A 19,575-nucleotide genomic window follows, 5' to 3' on the forward strand; every position below is an offset into this window, starting at 1 on the left:
CAGGAAGGCAGAGGGGACGACGGGGAGAAGGTTGAGGGGAAGAAGTGACTGCAGCTCCTCCCTATAAAGCTGGAGCCGTGGGGGTGGGTGCACACTCAGGTTTCTAGGTGCTTACAGCACCCCCAGGGGTCTCTCCCCTCACTTTCTCCCCACTTGCCTACCCTGGGGAAGGTACCCGTGAACTACCTTCAGTGCCAGGCTTGGTGGCCAAAATAGGGACTCGCTGGCCAAGGCTTTGCTGTATCAAATGCTTCTGCACCTGTTACTCATCAGGGTTCCAGTGACTCTGGCCCAGTGCCCCAAGAGGAAAACAAAGCTCTGCCTGATAACCACCAGCTGGCCAGGGACCAAGGTGGGGGTTCAGGGCTCAAGCCTGCCGGGTGTACATGCATCAGAATGAGAAGGGGCTGAGGCCCACCTCAGTCCACGCAACCTGCTGTACCACGGGGTGTAGGGGGCAGTCACGCTGGACTGCTCCTTTCTCCCCACACTGCCATCCTTACCCTAGCAAGAATCCCGTGGTGTCAGTGCCAGAGCCCCTCCCCACCCCCAGCAGCCACCACACACACACAGGCCACAGAATGCAACTCTTGCATTTTATTTCTGCAGAAAGCCCTGGCCTACATTCCTCAGACCCCGTCTCCAGGGCTACCGGAAGGTGGAAAAGCTCTGGGTGCCAGAGCAGGAGGCGTAGGGCACACCCCGAGAGCGAATCTGCAGGGTGTGGAAGGTGAGCGGTGGGTTGGGGCCTGAGGAGCCTGGGTTCAGGGACTCTGTGTGAGGCTCCATCACGGTCACGGGGACCGCATAGGCCAGCGTCTGGGGCCGGTCATCATGGCGTCTCAGCGTGCCCTTGCTCAGCAGGTGCAGGATGCAGGAGAGGACGTCAGTGCTGCTGCAGGTGGAGCCCTTTCCAAGGCTGCTGAGCAAGCCCCGGGGCGGACACGGGCCCTTCTGCCAGGCCTCCAGCACCTGCGGGCAAAGCACGGGGAGCAGCGGGTTGGCGGTGCCTGGTGTACTAGCTGCCAGGTTAGCCACAGCCTAGGGAGGAAGCCGTGGGAACCGTGGGTCTGCTCCCACCTCTCTCACACTCAGGCTGCACAGTGATCCGGAGGCCTCAACAATGGACCCTCCCCCTCCTCCAAAACCCCTCGGCTGCGCACCAGACAGACGAGCTGGTCGATGTGCAGCCCCTCGTCCCCGTGGGCCTTGAGGATGCGGACGACGAGGCAGTTCAGAAGGTTCCGTCTCTTCTCCAAGTTCCGGCCCCCTTCGTCCTCAGCTCTCTGGTAGGTCTGAGGCGGGATGAGCCACACGCTGCCCCTCCTTGGCCTGGGCTCCTCGCTGGTGTCTCGAACCTTAAGCACCCCTGAAATAAACACTGGCCACTTATGGGGGCCCCTGAGGAGGCTGGCCCTGGCTCAGAGGGAGGCCCTGTGGCCCTGAGAGCATACCTCCTGGTATGTTCTCTTGCTCGTGGAAGTCCAAGGGGCCTCGAGAAGAGGTAAGAGGCCCGATTGCCTGGTTCAGCAGGTCCGCAGAGAGCCCGGAGAGCGCCAGCAGGCTGTCCACGCAGACGGCCTAGAGGGGACAGGTGGAAGCATTCAGGGCTCCCCAGACAGTGTGGAGGGGGGGTGGGAGAACAGCGAGGCAAGGAGTAGGGGAGAAAGATAAAGGGCTGTGGGGAGAAGGGAAAGGTTGGGTCACCTTCAGATCGTTGAAATACAGCAGCAGCCACATCTGCACGGTGGACACGTGCAGGATCTGGTCCCCAAACTGCAGCTCAGCCCGGCCCAGCCACGTCCATTGCAGTCGCCTCTGCATTCCACGACCTACAACAGGGTGGCTCTGACCTGAGGTGGCAGGGACGAGGAGGGGACAGCACTGGGCTGCAGGGAGGGAGCGCTGTGGGCAAGCTGTGTCCTTGCTGATCCCTGCAGTGTGTGGGCTAGCACCGGTGCACACTATGGCTCCCACCTCCAGCCCCCGACAGTCTCTGGTATCTGGAAGCCACCTGGGACCAGCCCACACCAGGCACCCTCTAGTTACCATCAGTGGGGTGGGGTGGGGCTATTTTTTTTTTTGACAGGCAGAGTGGACAGTGTGAGAGAGAGAGACAGAGAGAAAGGTCTTCCTTTTGCCGTTGGTTCACCCTTCAATGGCCGCCGCGGTAGGCGCGCTGCGGCCGGCGCACCGCGCTGATCCGATGGCAGGAGCCAGGTGCTTCTCCTGGTCTCCCATGGGGTGCAGGGCCCAAGCACTTGGGCCATCCTCCACTGCACTCCCGGGCCACAGCAGAGAGCTGGCCTGGAAGAGGGGCAACCGGGACAGAATCCTGCGCCCCGACCGGGACTAGAACCCGGTGTGCCGGCGCCGCAAGGCGGAGGATTAGCCTAGTGAGCTGCGGCGCCGGCCTAGGGGTGGCGCATTTTTAAGAAAAACTTATTGGGGCTAGTGCTGTGGCATAGCAAGTAAAGCCACCATCTGCAGTTCTGGTATCCCATATGGGCGCTGGTTCGAGTCCCAGCTGCTCCACTTCCAATCCAGCTCTCTGCTATGGCCTGGGAAAGCAGCAGAAGATGGCCCAAGACATGGAAGAAGCTCCTGGCTCCTGGCTTCGGATCGGCACAGCTCTGGCCATTGTGGCCAACTGGGGGATGAACCAGCAGATGGAAGACCTCTCTTGCTCTGCCTCTCCTTCTTTCCCTGTGTAACTCTTTCAAATAAATAAATAAATCTTTTAAAAAAGAAAAATGTATTTTCACTTATTTGAAAGGCAGAGAGAGAGAGAGAGAGGAAGATCTTCCATCCACTGAGTCACTCCCCAGATGCCTGCAATGGACCCCGGAGCGGGGCTATGCTGAAGCCAGGAGCCAGGAACTACCCCATCCACATCTCCCACATGGGTGGCAGGGACCCAAGGACCTGAGCCGTGATCTGCTGCTTCCCAGGGTGCGCATGAGCTGAAAGATGAGCAGGAAAGAGCTGGGACTCAAACCCAGGCACTCTCATCTGGGATGCAGATGTACCACGGTTAGGCGCTGAGTCAACCCCCCCCCCCCCAGCAACTGTTTCTAAGGAGATAACATCAGGAGGTGAGGCAGGACTGGGGCGCTCATCAAGCTGGAATACTGAGACAGAGGAGACACTGCCCCCCCCCCCCCCGGCCAGGAGCACCCTGGGAAGGGCCTTCTCTGCTGTGTTGCCGCCTGGCCCAAGATCAGCCCCACTGGGGTGGAGGGCACTCAGGACCACAGCTGACTGGCCAGGAAGGAGCCACGTGCCCCAATCTGAGAGAAGACCTTTTCTGGTGGCCTCAGGTGCCTCCTGCTGCCGTCATCCTCCCCCTAACCCACAAAGAGATGTGTGGATCACCTTTAAGGACAGAAGAGGAGCGACCCGGGGACTAGTGTCTGACTGCGCCTCCCCTCACACAGAAACCTATGCTCCAGTCCCTTCCTCACTGCCTAAGGAGTTCTTGTCCCTAAAGAACATCTCTTTCCCCATCAAGGCTCCCAACCCCAAGCTCCAATCCCAGCCCAAGGTCCTCTGGCCAGGCGCAGGCCCTTCTGCCTGGTCACTCACTCCTGTTGTAGAAGTTGGAGTATCGGTTCAGGGTGCCCCGCAGGTAGGCGGGCAGGCAGATTCTGGGGTCCATCGTGTGACAGATGGAGGCGACAGGCCAGCAGCGGGGGGACAGGACGAGCACAGACACTTCTGGCATCACCCCTTCATAATAAAGGTCCTCATTCTCTTCTTCCTCCCCCAGATCCAAAGCCGCTACTGCTCCAGCAACCTCTTTCTTCTTGCTCTCACACTCCTGGCTGCTGGCTTCTTGGCCCACCTGAAGGAGCACAGGGTTCCCAAATGCTGTGGGCCTCCTCCAGTTTACTCCACGCCTCTGTTCTCTGCCCATGTACCCTCACCCCACTGCCCGCCCCAGCCCCCAGCACCCACCTGGATTTTCTTCTCCGCGTCCTCCAGCCTCAGCAGCTCCTGATCAAGCCGCTGGAGCTGGTACACATGGAACTGGCGCTGCAGCTCCTCGGAGGTGGTCAGGCTCCGCAACATCTGCTGCGGGAGGCGGTTGGGGAAGCAGGAACCAATCTGCTCCAGCACGGCCCCCTCCAGCCAGCTCGAGCCCACGGCCAGGAGACGGTCTGACATATACTGCCTGCAGCAACACAGCCAGGGCCCAGCCTCATCACAGCCCGCCCAGCCCAGCCTGCCCACCACCATCTCCCACTGGCAGGTCCACACTCACTGGTAGTAATGCTCAAAGGTGGTCGCTATCTCCAGGCCAGAGAAAACGAGGACAGTCTCTAGGCATCGCTGCAGCTGTGCCAGCATCTCCATTCCCCGCGTCCCACCAATCCGGCTGCCCTGGATCCGCTGGTCAATGTTCCGGGCAAACTGCTCGCTCACCTGGATGTCGGAAGAGCACAGGTGGAGCCTGAAGCTTCTTCCAACTTATTATGTAGGAGGATTAAAATGTTATTTATTTGAAAGGAAGAGTTACAAAACAAGAGACACACATAGGGGCTGGTGCCATGGCACAGGTTAATCCTCCACCTGTGGTGCCAGCATCCCATATAGGCGCCGGTTCTAGTTCTGGCTGCTCCTCTTCCAGTCCAGCTCTCTGCTATGGCCTGGGAAACCAGTAGAGGATGGCCCAAGTCCTTGGGCCCCTGGACCCGCATGAGAGACTGGGTAGAGGCACCTGGCTCCTGGCTTTGGATTGGCACAGCTCCAGCCATTGCAGCCATTTGGGGAGTGGACCAATGGAAGGAAGACCTTTCTGTCTGTCTCTCCCTCTGTCTATAACTCTACCTCTCAAATAAAATCTTAAAAAAAAAAAAAAAGATACACACAGAATATCTTCCGTTTGCTGGTTCACTCCCAGGTAGCCCCAACAGCCAGGGCTGGGCCAGGCTGAAGCCAGGAGCTTCTTCTGGGTCTCCCACGTGCATGCAGGGGCCCAAGCAGTTGGGACATCCTCTGCTGCTTTCCCAAGCACATCAGCAGGGAGCTGGATCAGAAGTAGAGCAGCTGGGCCTCAAAATGGCACCCACATGAGATGCTGGTATCGCAGGTGGGCTACATAGCAACACTTTATAAAATGAGGAAGCCAGTTCCATGCACAGTCGATGGCCGCACTGTGGTGTTCCTGGTGACACAGAGCCGGAGGCCCCTCGGAGCTTGGCTTCACGCTCCTGCTGTGCTGTGCCCTGCTTACCCAGCGTGCATGCACTTCTGTTATCATTTGCTTCACCGTGTGTCTTCCCTGGGAACACTGTAAACCCTGAAGGGAGGATTTCCCATCTTCTCACTATTCACTCTCTACTCTTGTCCCAGTGTAGAGACAGATCACGTGCTTATTAAATGTTTTTTTTTTTTGACAGGCAGAGTGGACAGTGAGAGAGAGAGAGAGAGAGACAGAGAGAAAGGTCTTCTTTTTTGCTGTTGGTTCACCCTCCAAAGGCCACTGCAGCCGGCTCATCACACTGATCCGAAGCCAGGAGCCAGGTGCTTCTCCTGGTCTCCCATGGGGTGCAGGGCCCAAGCACTTGGGCCATCCTCCACTGCACTCCTGGGCCATAGCAGAGAGCTGGCCTGGAAGAGGAGCAACCGGGACAGAATCCGGCGCCCCAACCGGGACTAGAACCCGGTGTGCCAGCGCCGCAAGGCAGAGGATTAGCCTGTTGAGCCATGGCGCCAGCCTGTTCTTTAATTTGTTTAAGTTAATGTAAAGAAAATAGAGGGGCACTGGATTCTGTTCCGGTTGTTCCTCTTCCAGGCCAGCTCTCTGCTGTGGCCCCAGGAAGGCAGTGGAGGATGGCCCAAGTGCTTGGGCCCTGTACCCGTATGGGAGACCAGGAGGAAGCACCTGGCTCCTGGCTTCAGCCTGGTGCAGCGCGCCAGCCGTAGTGGCCACTTGGGGGGTGAACCAATGGAAGGAAGACCTTTTTCTCTGTCTCTCTTTCTAACTCTGTCTGTGGGAAAAAAAAAACAACAACAACCTAAAGGGGCCAGCGCTGTAGCGCAGTGGGTTAATGCCCTGGCCTGAAGCAACAGCATCCCATATGGGCGCCGGTTTGAGACCTGGCTGCTCCTCTTCCGATCCAGCTCTCTGCTATGGCCTGGGAAAGCAGTAGAAGATGGCCCAAGTCCTTGGCCCCTGCACCCACGTGGGAGACCCAGAAGAAGCTTCTGGCTCCTGGCTTCGGACTGACACAGTTCCAGCCATTGCAGCCAATTGGGGAGTGAACATTCAGATGAAAGACCTCTCTCTCTCTCTCTCTCTCTCTCTGCATAATTCTGACTTTCAGATAAATAAATAAATCTTTTAAAAAATAATTTAAAAAGAAAAAAGAGGCCGGCGCCATGGCTTAACAGGCTAATCCTCCACCTTGCGGCGCCGGCACACCGGGTTCTAGTCCCGGTTGGGGCGCCAGATTCTATCCCGGTTGCCACTCTTCCAGTCCAGCTCTCTGCTATGGCCTGGGAAGGCAGTGGAGGATGGCCCAAGTGCTTGGGCCCCGCACCCACATGGGAGACCAGGAGAAGCACCTGGCTACTGGCTTCGGATCAGCAAGATGCGCCGGCTGTAGCGGCCATTGGAGGGTGAACCAACGGCAAAGGAAGACCTTTCTCTCTGTCTCTCTCTCTCACTATCCACTCTGCCTGTCAAAAAAAAAAAAAAAAAAAAAGAAAAGAAAAAAGAAAAAAAAAATAGATTTCATGTATTTCACAGGTACTGTTCTTATTAAATATTTGTGGACAGAACAAAGATGGTGGGGTAGGTACTGTAGCACAGTGGGTTCACCACTTGGGACATCATCATCCCATAGAGTGCCAGGTTTAAGTTCTGGCTGTTCCATTTACAATCCAGCTTCTTGATAATGTGCCTGGGAAAGCACCAAATGATGGCCCAAGTGCTTGGGTCCCTAACACCATGTGGGAGACCTAGACAGACTTCCAGGCTCTGGCTTTGGTCTGGCCCAGGCCTGACTACTGCAGGCATCTGGAGAGTGAACCAGTGGAAGGAAAAGAATATATAAATAAATCTTTAAAAAATACTGAAGTAAATTACAGTATATCCATTACACGGTGCTTATGCACAAATAAAAAATGAGAACAAATAGGAACACTGAAAAATCTTGTATTTTAACAGTCAATAGAATATACAAGAGGCGAGCCCTGCGGCACAGGTTAAGCTGCCACTTGGGATGCCTACAGCCCATGTGAGAGTACCTGGGGTCAAGCCGGGCAGCAGCAGATGGCCCAAGTACCGTGCCACCCACATGGGAGACCCAGACAGTTCCTAGCTTCAGCCTGGCCCAGCCCCAGTTGTTGGGGGCATCTGGGATTGACAAAGTAGAGATCTATCTTTCCTTTTTTATCACTCTTTCAAATAAATTATTTTTAAAAGAAAACTAACCCAGGAGGGGCAGGCAATTGGCATGGTGGTTAAGATGCCTGCATCCCACATCAGTGGGCCTGGCTTTGAGTCCTCGCTCTGCTCCTCATTCCAGCTTTCTGATAACATACACCCTGGTAGGCAGCAAGTGATGGCCCAAGTGTTTGGTTCACTGCCACCCACATGGGGAGACCTGGACTGGGTTCAAGACTCCTGGCTTCGGCCTGGCCCTGCCTTAGCTGTTGCAAGTGTTTGGTGGAGAGAAGTAGTAGATAGATCTTTGTTCCTGTCTCTCTGCCTTTCAAATAAAAAAATTAACTAATTAATTTAAAGAGGACACAGGATACAGCAACACAGTTACTTGAGAAAATCATGCATCCTTTTTTTTTTTTTTTTTGACAGGCAGAGTGGATAGTGAGAGAGAGAGAGACAGAGAGAAAGGTCTTCCTTTTTGCCGTTGGTTCACCCTCCAATGGCCGCTGCGGTCGGCGCATCGCGCTGATCCGAAGCCAGGAGCCAGGTGCTTCTCTGGTCTCCTATGCGGGTGCAGGGCCCAAGGACTTGGCCCATCCTCCACTGCCTTCCCGGGCCATAGCAGAGAGCTGGCCTGGAAGAGGGGCAACCGGGATAGAATCCGGCACCCTGACCGGGACTAGAACCCGGTGTGCCAGCACCGCAAGGCGGAGGATTAGCCTGGGGGCTGGCGCTGTGGGGCAGCAGGTTAATGCCTTGGCCTGAAGCACCAGCATCCCATATGGGGGCCAGTTCGAGACCCGGCTGCTGCATTTCCAATCCAGCTCTCTGCTATGGCCTAGGAAAGCAGTAGAAGATGGCCCAAGTCCTTAGGCCCCTACACCCATGTGGGAGACCCGGAATAAGCTCTTGGCTCCTGGCTTTGGATCGGCGCAGCCCCAGCCATTGTGGCCATTTGGGGAGTGAACCATCAGATGGAAGACCTCTCTCTTTTTTTTTTGACAGGCAGAGTGGACAGTGAGAGAGAGAGACAGAGAGAAAGGTCTTCCTTTGCTGTTGGTTCACCCTCCAATGGCCGCTGCGGTAGGCGCACTGTGGTAGGCGCGCCGCGGCCGGCGCACCGCGCTGATCCTATGGCAGGAGCCAGCTGCTTCTCCTGTTTTTTTTTTTAGACCTCTCTTTCTCTCCTCTCTCTGTGTGATTCTGACTTTCAAATAAAGAAATAAATCTTAAAAAAAGAAAACCATGTATCCTAACAGAAGAATACACATCAAGATATGCATGACAGCATGCTACAAGTCACTACTTTTTTTCTTTTTTCTACTTTTCACATTTTTCAACACCATGATTATATACAAATACACTGAACAGGAATGGAGAAGACCACCGTGCGGCAGGGGAAAGGTGAGGGGCTGGTGGGAGACTTACGTGGGCAGCTCTGAGAAAAGGGAGCTTCAGCAAGGCCCCAGCACAGCCATTCTGCAGTGCCAGCAGGAAGGCGGCCCGAGGCCCGAACAGCTCAGAGCTGGACTTCTGCAGGTTATAGAAGTGTTCACAGTAGCGAGGCACAAAATCATCGTCTCGCCAGTGTGACGTCAGAAAGCTGTGCACCTGGAAGGAAGGGGCAGGAGTAGGAGGACGCGCCGGCACGCCGCCACCACAGTGCCCCCATTCCCCGAGGCCTGCTCCAGCCCACCTGCTCCTCCACCACGGCTCGCCAACAGCGGGTCAGATTTCTCATGATGCTGCTGGGAAGGCCCCTTGTGGCCAGGGAGCTCCAGTCGTGGCTTCTGTTTCTGCCCTCTGGGGAGACAGAGGAAAAGAAGATTCAGGAAGGGGTAACCCTTCGGCTCCTGGATCCCTACCCAAGGGAGCACCCTGGGGCCTTTCCTGCCACACTGCCAGCCAAAATGACGTCCCTGGACATCATCCACAACCCTGCAGGACGGACAGGCTGGGCACACAGGGAAGGGAAGGTGAGGGCCAGATCCTGTGGTGTGCTAGTGGGAGCCCAGGAAACTGATGCTCTCTGCCAGGATTCCCCCACACTTACTGGGTCGAGGAGTGGCCACCACCGGAGGAGGCGCTTGGCAGGGCTCCACGTGCACCAGCAGGTGGGTGAGGCGGCGCACCCTTGAGGAGAAAGCTGCCGCACGGCTCTGGGGATTGTGGGCAGCCTCCCGACACTCCAAGTACTGGTCCAGCAGCCAGCCCAGGGGGCTGATGCCATCCTCATCTGGAGGTAGAGAAACACACAGCGAGGTGCAGCATGTCTGCAAGGCAGCGGGAGAACCTGGCTGCACAGCAGTACAGAGAGCAGCCAGAGTGACACAGGGGACTGGGCTGCGAGACCCCCGCACACCTACGGTGTCAGTGGGCACCTGGGAGACGTGGGGAAGGGGGCAGCCCCTGGGCTGTGACAGAGGGCACTGGGGTGATGACTTCAGGTACCAAAGGGCCAAGAGCATAACCCAGGTGGTTCTAGGGTACAGCTAGGTGCTGGTCAGTGGGGCTAGGCAATGTAAAGGGGGCCGGTTGGGGGGCGGTTACCAGGGGAGGTGATGTTCTGCACCAGGGGGCTGACCAGGGCCTCCCAGCAGGTCTTGCCCAGTGCTTGGGCAGCCTCATCATCAGGGAGGAAGTAATCAGCAAAATTCTGCTCCTGGCGCAAAGCCCCATTGAGTCTGGGGATGAGGATGGAGAAGGAAGGTGTCAGGGGCTTGAGGAGCAGGTCACCTGGTCAGCGTCCACCCAACCTGAAGTTGCTGGCTGACCCCAGCACCCATCCTAGAGCCCACTGGGTACTTTGGGGCTGCTGTGGGCTAACTGGCAGTCCCATTCCCAGCCCACCCATGAAATCTCATCCCTTTATCCTTTCTTCTCCTCTTACACTCCAAGCCCCATTAAAGCCCCATCCATGGTCCCCATTGAGCCCTGCATGCCAGCCATTTGCAGTGAGCCCGCCTTGCAAACAGACCCAGGCACATGCACACACACGCACCGAGAACTCAGGTGCAGGAGGCTCCTACGGTTCTCTGCTATGTCTTGGCTCCAGGCCTGTGCGCGAACCATGTAGAAGAGGCGTGTGTGACGACACAGCTGCTCCCGGAACACTGGCCAGAATGTGGGCTTGGGCCCCAGCACCTCCACACCCCGAATGCGCGTGTCAATGCCACCCTGCAACACATACGGGCCTGTTTTCACTTACCGTCCGTGGCATTGCTGGGGTAAGCCATGCTAACAAGCCTCCCCTCTAGGGCTGCCCCAGGCCCCAGCAGTCACCTGGTTTAAGATCAGCCACAGCTGACAGGGCTCAGAGCCTCACACCTGGGGGCCACACCCCATAGCCTTGGCCTCACCTGCTGGCAGCGCTTGATTCGGATCTGGATGACCGGCCAAGGGTGGGTGAGGTTCTCCAGGAGGACCACGCGGCTGGCGCAGGGCATCACATTCACCTGCAGGGCGAAGACAGGGCCATTCCCGCCATATGTGTGGACAGGAGAGCTGAGTGCACCCGAGTCAGTTCATCCAGTTCCAGACCCTGCAGCCTGTCCCTCCCTTCTGTAGCCCAGGGATGGGTGGGGTCCTTGCTCAGGGTCTGAGGCTGTCACATAGGCACAGGGAGAAAGAACTCACTGCTTTCTGTGGGGGCACAAGACAGGAAGGAGTTTAGGAGTTTAGGGTATGAGTACAAAAGTGGATCCTGTGGGGGTGGGCTAATGGCACAGGGGTCCCTACTGAGTTGAGTTCCGTGGTAAGAGAGCTCGCATTGTCGCCCCCGCACACCACCACCCGGGCAGGCATGTAGCTTGAGTCCTCGCCAGCCACCAGCAGGATCAGCTGCCTACAGGTAGGAGAGGAGCCAGTGAGCACCAGCACCTGGCATACCCGAGCCAGGGGACTCTCTGGCCAAATTCAGGGAGTGGGAGGAGGCTGTCAGCAAGACACACAGCGCCATCTCAAGAAAGCACAGGTGTGTGGCTGAGCACGTGTGCACCCGTGCGTGTTACCTGATGAGGACGCCCTGGCGCATGTGCAAGGTGATGAAGTGGGAGCCAGCACTGCCGCTGGACTCCCAGTAGGTCTTGGGGTTGCGGTCTGTCAGCTTGCTGGCCCGGTGTGGGTTGGAGGACACCTCCACCTTCTCCCAGCACTTGTCCTCGCTCTCGCCCATATTGGAGCCTGGGGGCGAGCAGGGAGTGGTGGAGGGCACAGCCTGGAAGGCGCAGGTGTGGGGATGCGAGGCAAGGTGGGGGATGGGCATTAACCTTGGCACAGATATCTGAGGAACACGTCAAAGAAGGGGATGTTGATGGGCCGGTGGGTTCGTCTGTGGTCTTCAATCTGGCCCAGCACCATCTGCAGCCGGAAGGTGGGTGAGAAGGGGGAGGGGAGGAAGAAGAAACACCACAGATGCATGGAAACACGGTGTGGGAGAGACCAGGCAGCAGTGGGACTTCCTTCATGGCATGGAGGAACAGGCCCAGGCTCCTGGGAGCCATCTAGTCTCAGGCATGCACCCCTCCCAACCACTGCTCACACAGGGCTGAGCCCACAAACTTCCCTCCTGACCTGGATGCAGCCCCCCAGAATGTTGGTAATGAGTTTCCGGTACAGGTGGGCATGCTTCTCGCACTTGAACACCATGTCCCGTAGCTCCTGCGCCAGCTCCAGCTTCCCTAGATGCTTCTCCAGGGCCTTGGAGATGGCATCTCGGGCTCCCAGCTGGTTCAGCACCACGGCGTAGTCCCGGCTCGCTGAGGTCAGGTGGTGCAGGAAAACGATCAGCTCCTGGAGCACCTGGAGGGCACATCAAGGGGCAAGTGACCACAGGGGACAAGGCATAGCCACAAGGGCATCTGCAGTACAGAGCCACTGTGTGCTATGTGCAGGGGGCGCTGTGGTGAAAACAACAACAGTGAGGAACTAAAAAAGACAGGGATGGGAGATGTGAGAGCCAGGTGGAATTAGAGAACCAAAGACAAACTGAAATGAATGGAAAATGCCAAGAGGTGCCTGGCCCCCCGAGGGATATAGGCTAATGATGTCGGCAAGAGGAGCAGACAGCAGACCTGGGTTTCTTCAGGTCAGGTCCAGTGGACCCAAGCACCAGCTGGAGGACTGTGTGGAGATGTGCAGGCCCCAGGCACAGATGTGTATGGCTGGGGCAGGGGGACCCAAGGAAGGACAAGATTTGTGTGTGGACACTCAAGGAGTCCACCTCAGAAGCCTAAACCTGGCTACCAGCCAAAGGTGCGGCCTGCAGACACCCACTGCCACAACAACCCTCATTCTCTGACCATGTCTGTGACCAGGCCCTCTCTGTAGCTCTCACAGGAGACTCTGGTTCGTGATGGTCCCCTCTGCTGCCTCCAACCCCTTTCTTCCACACCCCGGGGCCGACAAGAGCATCGTTAAAGCTTTCATGTAGCATATATAGATTCTCTGGTGTAAGCAAGGGGCCGCTAAGTGAGACTGCACACTTGGGTTTATTGATATTTGCACAAGGAAACACAGGAAGGGTACCTAAGTTAACACAAGCAGTTAGCAATAAGGATGGCAGGTGTGAGCAAGAACGCTCAATGTATACCTTGTTACATCGTTTTGATTTGTGAACCGTGTGAGTGTGTTACCTATTTAAAAAAATAAAATTCAATTTTAAAAACACAACTCAATGCAAGAGCACAAAGGCTCCGTCGTGTCCCCCACAGCGCTGCCCGGGGCGTCGGGCTCACCAGCGGCAGCCCCGGGCGTTCTCCCTCCCAGCATATCCCACAGCAGGGTGGGGGTACCTCTCGGTCGGTGTTTGGGGACCGCAGGCAAGCCATGCAGGCACTCATGGCCTCATGCCAGGGCAGCAGCAGTGCATCGGGGAAGTCCACCAGCTGCTTCAGGATTCTGGAGGATCGAGAGGACACGGATGTGCAGGCAGCCACACGCTGACCCCTCTGCCCATCCCTGCCTCTCACGCCCCCTGACCTCAGAGCAGTCAGGTGCAGGGCTCTGTTGGTGGCTGGGGTGCTGAGGCTCTCCATCAGTGCGAGGAAGGGCTGGGGCTGACGCTGGAGCTGCAGCAGTAAGGGTGGGACTGCGTGCTCCCGGCTGCCCTCTGAGCTAAGGGCTTGCTCTAGATCCAGGAGGATTTTCCCAGTGGGGCCGCAATCCTCTGCCAGACGCTGCAGAGGAGACTTGGGGCTCTGACACAGGGCTTCTTTGGCTGCGGGAGAGGAGGAGCCGCAAGAGTTGGCCGCGGTAAGTGACAGCAATCACAAAAGGACTGAGTCACAACTCTCAATCATGTTTTCTCATTTCTCCGAAAAATGTTTTTGATTTATCTCCCTGAAAGTTAGGTTTGAAGATCTCATCTTACAAGATGGCATTAAAACACGTTATATTTTATATTCTTAAGGTAGCTAAGCAGCTCTCTGCCTACAGGCATCAGACTATGTACTTAGATTTAAAAGCAGTTTTTCTCTGCCACAAAAAGTTGGAGCTGGGGGCCCGCACTGTGGTGTAGTGGGTAAAGCTGCCACCTGCAGTGCCAGCATCCCATATAGGCATCGGTTTGAGATCGGCTGCTCTACTTCCAATCCAGCTCTGTGCTATGGCCTAGGAAAGAAGTAGATGGTCCAAGTGCTTGGACCCCTGCATCCATGTGGGAAACCCAGAAGAAGCTCCTGGCTCTGGCTTTGGATCAACCCAGCTCCAGCCATTGTGGCCATCTGAGGAGTGAACCAGCAGACAGAAGACTGATCTCTCTGCCTCTCTGTACTCTTCCAAATAAATAAACTTTTTTTTTTTTAAAGTCTGTTTTATTTTTGAAAGGTAGAGTTAGAGAGAGGTCTTCCATTTGCTGGGTCACTCCCCAAATGGCTACAACAACTGGGGCTGGGCCAGGCCAAAGCCAGGAGCCAGGAGCTTCTTCCAGGTCTCCCACAAGGGTGCAGGAGCCCAAGCACTTGGGTCATCCTCTGCTGCTTTACCAGGTGCATAAGCATGGAGCTGAATCAGAAGTAAGTATAGCCGGGACTCAAACCAGTGCCTGCATGGGATGCTGGCACTGCAGGTCAGAGCTTTAACACACTACACCATAGCACCAGCTCGATAAATAAATCTTTTAAGCCCCTGTATTCATGTGGGAGACCCAGATGAGGCTTTTGGCTACTGATGGAAGATCTCTCTGTCTCTCCCTCTAACTCTGCTTTTCAAATAAATAAATGTTTTTTATAAAAATGCAAAAGAGCAACTACATTTTCTTCTTAAGTTTTATCTATTTTCATTTTATCTGAAAAGCAGAGAGACAAAGAGAGAGATCTTCCATTGTTGGTTCACTCCCCAAATGCTTGCCAACAGTTAGGGCATGTTGCAGCCAGGAGCCTGGAACTCAATCCAGTCTCTCCAGAGGGGTAGCAGGCACCCAGGTACTTAAGCCATCACCTGTTGCCTCCCAGGGTATACATTAGTATGAAGCTGCATCGGAAATGGAGTAGCTGGAATTCAAACCAGGTGCTTCAACAGGAGATGAAGGAATCCTAAACAGTAACCTAACCTCTGCACCAAATATTCCCACCTGAGGGCTTGTTCAAGGTTGCAAACATCTCTTACAATTTTCTAACTTTCCATCCTCCTTCATTCTTTGATGGGAAGACATCTACTTCATTTGTTATTATCTCCAAGTTTCAAATTCTTCCTAAGGTGCCACGTTTTTTAAAAAAATTACAGATTCATCCATTTACTTAATTATCTGAAAGGCAGAGTGATAGGCGGGGTGTGGTGGGGAGGGGTGGTGTGGAGAAAAAGAGTGACAGTAAGCAACAGCCAGAGCAAGAGAGACAGAGAGATCTTCTGTCACTTGTACACGTCCCACATGGGCACAACAGAGGTCAGGAGCCAGGAATTCCATCCAGGTCCCCCCTGTTGGTGGCAGGGACTCAAATACTTGGAGGTACGATCTCCTGCTTCCCAGGCACTTTAGCAAGGAACTGGACTGGAAGCGGAGCAGCCAGGACTTGAACTGGCACTCATGGAATGCAGGTTCCCTAAGCAGCAGCTTAACCTGCTGCACCACAATGCCTGCCCTCTAAGAGGCCATCCTGCCCAGACAGTGCTGCACAGCTACTAGCACAGACAGTTCTCCTGCACCAGTGCCCTCCTAAAGCAAATCCACACAGCTTCTATCTTGTCTGTATCTACCTTGAGCTCTGGCTGTGTCTTCTGATTCCTGGGGTCGGGCCTGGGCTTCCAGCAGGACATCTCGCTCAGCTTCTACAGAGGATGCGTAGGCCACTTGCCCTAACAGGGCTTCAGGCCCATACTTCCTGTAGATACGGCAGTTGAGCAGGTCCCTAAGGGCGCTGTCATCAAGTTTCTGTGGCAGAGACAGCAGCAGGTCCTGGGCCAACTCTATGGGGACTACCAGCTCGGCCAGGATCTCGTCATCCAGAATATGCTACCAGGGAGAAAAAGCTGTCATTGCAGGCAGCCCTGAGGACTCCCAGGCTTCAGGGCGACCTGGTAGGGCCAGGGGTCTCTCTGCATACACACCCCTCACTGTGAACCTCTCACGGCTGGCAGCTGGCTCCTCCCAGAAAGCTAACCCACTCCTTCCACCTCCCAACATTCCAGCCCCCACTGCCCATCCTGAGCCTTCCAAAGGCTCTGTCACAGTCCAGCACGCGCAGTGCAGCCCTCCAGCCTCCAGGGGTCTCTACCTCTCCATCCAGGTTCTCCTGGAGGAGCTGCAGAACATCCTGGTGGTCAGACTCGCCCAACTTCCGGACGAAGAAGAGGAGCTCCCACCACTCAGCCTGGGTCAGGTGCTCCCTCTCCTCAGCATCCTCATCCTCGGGCGGCACGTAAGGCACAGCATGGAGCTCGGCCATGGGCTTCCAGCGCAAGGAGGGCAGGGCTGTGGAGACGGGCCACGCGCACAGGACGTCACCCAGCCCAGACTGCCTCTCGGCTCAGGGCTGACCCCTGCTTCCTCCCCGAGCTCACCTCGATCCAGAGCGCCGCTGACCATCGCCCTCTGGTACTCATCAGCTTCAACCATGTCCTCCATGTCTTCCTCAAAGCCTAAGATCTCCAGCATGTGCCAGTGTACCCAATAGGTGCGGCCTGTCGACTCCCAGAATACCTGCAAGATGGGGGAGAGGGAGAGGGAGAGGGAAGAGAGGGCTCACGGATGACCGGGTGTGATCCAACGATGAGGACTTAAGCCCTTAGGGCGACCGCTTGCTCAGGTTTGGAAAAATCTCCATAGAACAAGACACTGGCACATGGAGAACATATACACGCACTCAAAGGACGCCTTTTCCTTTGGGGGATGGGTCTCCTTTCACCTGTTCATTGATGGCCTTTGTCCCGACACTTCCTCCTGCCCTCACGCACCCCATCTCTCTAATCTTGACCTCTTAGGGAGCCTTGCTGTCTCGTCTCCTAAACACAGACACCACATCCTCCCTCTCCAGTGCAGATGCTTGTCACCATCTTGGTCTTCCCTGAGGGTTCTCTCCTGGGGTAGTCCGCTGGAGCTCCCTCATCCTGAGAAGGTCCCCAGCAGTGTCCCATCACTGGGCGCCACACACCCACCTGCGCAGGGGGCACACCGCTGTTGCTCTGCTGGAACTCGCCCTCATCGCCGGCACTGATCTCCTCGAAGTTATCCAGCATCCTCACGCGCATCCCCGGCTCCAGCGTGTCCCGCACATACAAGGCATAGGTATTGCCGCTTGCAAACTGAGAGCGAGGGCGAAACCGCCTTGACCGCCTGAGGGTGGGCTGAGCCTCGGTGGGTGGGAGCTGAGGGTCCCCATCTGCCACCTGAGGCTGGAAGATGGAACAGGAGGACCGTGGAGAACTCCCTGGTCTGTTCCAGGCCCGGTCCCAGCGCATGGCCTGCACCAGCTCTGAGATCAGGGTACCCATGGCCATGCTGTACTCCAGCTCCAGCCGAGCCCTGTCCCCACTCAAGTCTTCAGGAGCAGAGTTGTTCTGGGCGCCCGATTCTCCAGCACTGTCATTCAGCTGATCCAGGAGGGAGGTGACATGCAAATAGCGCTTCACCAGGGAGAAGAGCAGCCTTCCTGGGACCTGCAGGATACAACTCGTGGCCACACCCGCCTCGTCCCGGCTTTAGTGTCCCTCTTGGTAGCATCCTCTGGAGACAGCTACTGAGGCCCAGCCCCCAGATCTTGCCCACAGCTCCCCCACCTGGCCCTCACATGATACCTGTGGCAGCTGAATGCCCTCGAAAGACATGGGATGTTCGGCGAGCGTGGCCTGTGCAAACAGTGCTAGCAGAGCACAGCGGCTGTCAAAATCCAGCTGCTTCTCAATGGCCTCTTGCTGGCTCAGTGACAGAAGAATCTGGGTCCGGGTCCCTGCAACCCACGCTTCAGTCGGTGACGACTCCCTAACCTCACCTTTCCCAGGCATCTCGCCTGAGCCCTCTGTGCTCCCAATCCAGTCCTCCTGCTACCACATGGTGGCAACATGATAAGCTTCCAAAACCAGTTTACTCTCTCATCCCGACACACACATGGCAGAGTCTAAACTCTTTGCACAAAAGACCAAGTTATATGAGGTTCTCCAGGATGCAGTCTTTTCTCTTTCTGCAGAGATACCTTGGCTCAATCCTCCCCCACCCCACCCCTCCATTCCCTTTCCCTCCAACTGTCACAGAAGGACAGCAGAATTGTTTGCATTCTAACAAGGCCAGGCTCCTGCCACAGTGTCCCGAGTCCCTGAGCTGACCCAGCCTGTCTCCTGCCATCCCCCCCCCCCCCCACAGCCCCTCACCAGCATCGTGGGAGGACAGGGCTTGTATCATCCGGCCTGCGCTCCAGCGGATCTGATAATCAGGACTATTCAACATGTGCATGAGCAAGCCCAGGACCCTCGGGTCTTTGAATGTGCCAGTGAGGGGCTCGATGCTGGCGTAGGCGCTGAGCACGTGCACCGTGTGAAGCAGAGGTGCAGGAGGGGTGGCGCCCACACACTCCTCCAGCTGCCGGAGGGCCCTCTGGATCAGAGACTTCACGTCCGTCTCCATCTCGCCCAGCACAGACTTGTCCAGGGCCCCAGTCTCCGCCGCGGACTCCTGTGAGGGCCCGACCACCTGGCCGTCCTCGTCCAGCATCTTGTGGCAGTTGGCGTAGATCTCATCGTTGGACATCCACAGCAGGATGTGCTCGGCCTTGCAGTCCACTTGGCCGGAGCCCGCTTCCCCCTCATCCCCACGCCTGAGGATGAGCCAGCGGATCTGGTACTCGGGGTGGCCGTCATGGCCCACGCGCTGGCGGATCAGCTCATCAGGATAGGCGTGCAAGCCGGGCCCCAGGGGGACCCTGAATTCCCTGTAACGGAGTTCCCCCACCATCTTGGCACCTGGCACACACAAGGAAGAAAAAACAGGCAAGCTGTAGTGAGAGGGGCGGTCAGGACACCAAGGCCGTGCAGGAGTTGGGGAAGCAAATGTGGCAGCAGCTGCTGGGCCCGGGAGTTGCTAACGCTCGCGGGGTGGGGCAGGCCTCAGCGGCGCAACACTGGGGTGTTTGTTAGGAGGGAGCCTAAAATTCGGGGGCTCTGCGGCCAGGGGCGGACTGGTTTGGAAGAGTGGGAGAGGGATGGTGGGGGCAGGGCGGCCTTGGAGTTGGGACGGGCGGAGAAGGGGGTGTGTTCGGTAGCGAGCTGGGGCGGGAGATCCCGGGCGTGGGGGGGGACAGGCGCGCCAACCCTAGGGGCTCAGCTCGGGAAGCGGAGTGGCAGAGACCCCGAGAACTGGGCGCCGCCGGCACTTCTGTGGCAGCAAGGCTGGCGGGGAGCCGCGAGGCCCGCGGGGCCCGCGCAGCCCGGGGCTGAGGGGGCGCGAGGCTCGGCACGTCAGGGCAGCGCAGCCGCGCGGGAGAGGGGCGCATCCCGCGGCACGGCGGGGGGAGGGGGCCACGCGGTCCAGGGAGCCGGGGGCCGCAGGGGGAACGGGCGGGCGGGCGCCACCCAGGGCAGGGGCAGGGGGCCGCGGCGGGGCTCTGGCCACCTCAGAATTCCACCGGGTCCTGGCGCGACGCCTGTCCTTCGCAGAGCTGGGGACGCCACACGGACGACGGCGGCGGCGGCGGCGGCGGCGGAAGTTTGCGCCCGCCCGGGCTCCCCGAGGGGGTCGCGGCGTGGGGCGGGAGGGG

At 57.1% G+C, this 19,575-nt stretch overlaps 1 protein-coding gene across 1 annotated transcript; it reads right to left on the reverse strand.

The window, feature by feature from the left end:
* Positions 1-582: 582 nt before the first annotated feature.
* On the reverse strand, positions 583-19,525 carry CUL7 (cullin 7). The gene is made up of 26 exons (XM_062186149.1): positions 19,431-19,525; positions 18,194-18,781; positions 17,624-17,775; positions 16,985-17,485; positions 16,391-16,529; positions 16,105-16,301; positions 15,587-15,842; positions 13,373-13,610; positions 13,186-13,291; positions 11,966-12,193; positions 11,662-11,752; positions 11,404-11,575; positions 11,132-11,237; positions 10,753-10,848; positions 10,395-10,570; positions 9,944-10,077; positions 9,447-9,629; positions 9,090-9,196; positions 8,822-9,004; positions 4,265-4,425; positions 3,958-4,174; positions 3,586-3,844; positions 1,708-1,832; positions 1,455-1,581; positions 1,164-1,369; positions 583-972 (listed from the first exon to the last, which is right to left on the reverse strand). Exons 2-26 carry the CDS (start codon positions 18,771-18,773, stop codon positions 649-651), a joined length of 5,064 nt encoding a protein of 1,687 aa, XP_062042133.1. The 5' UTR covers positions 18,774-18,781; positions 19,431-19,525; the 3' UTR covers positions 583-648.
* Positions 19,526-19,575: the final 50 nt, after the last annotated feature.

This window comes from Lepus europaeus, chromosome 3 (genome assembly GCF_033115175.1).
Source record: "Lepus europaeus isolate LE1 chromosome 3, mLepTim1.pri, whole genome shotgun sequence".
In the NCBI taxonomy this organism is placed as follows: Eukaryota; Metazoa; Chordata; class Mammalia; order Lagomorpha; family Leporidae; genus Lepus; species Lepus europaeus.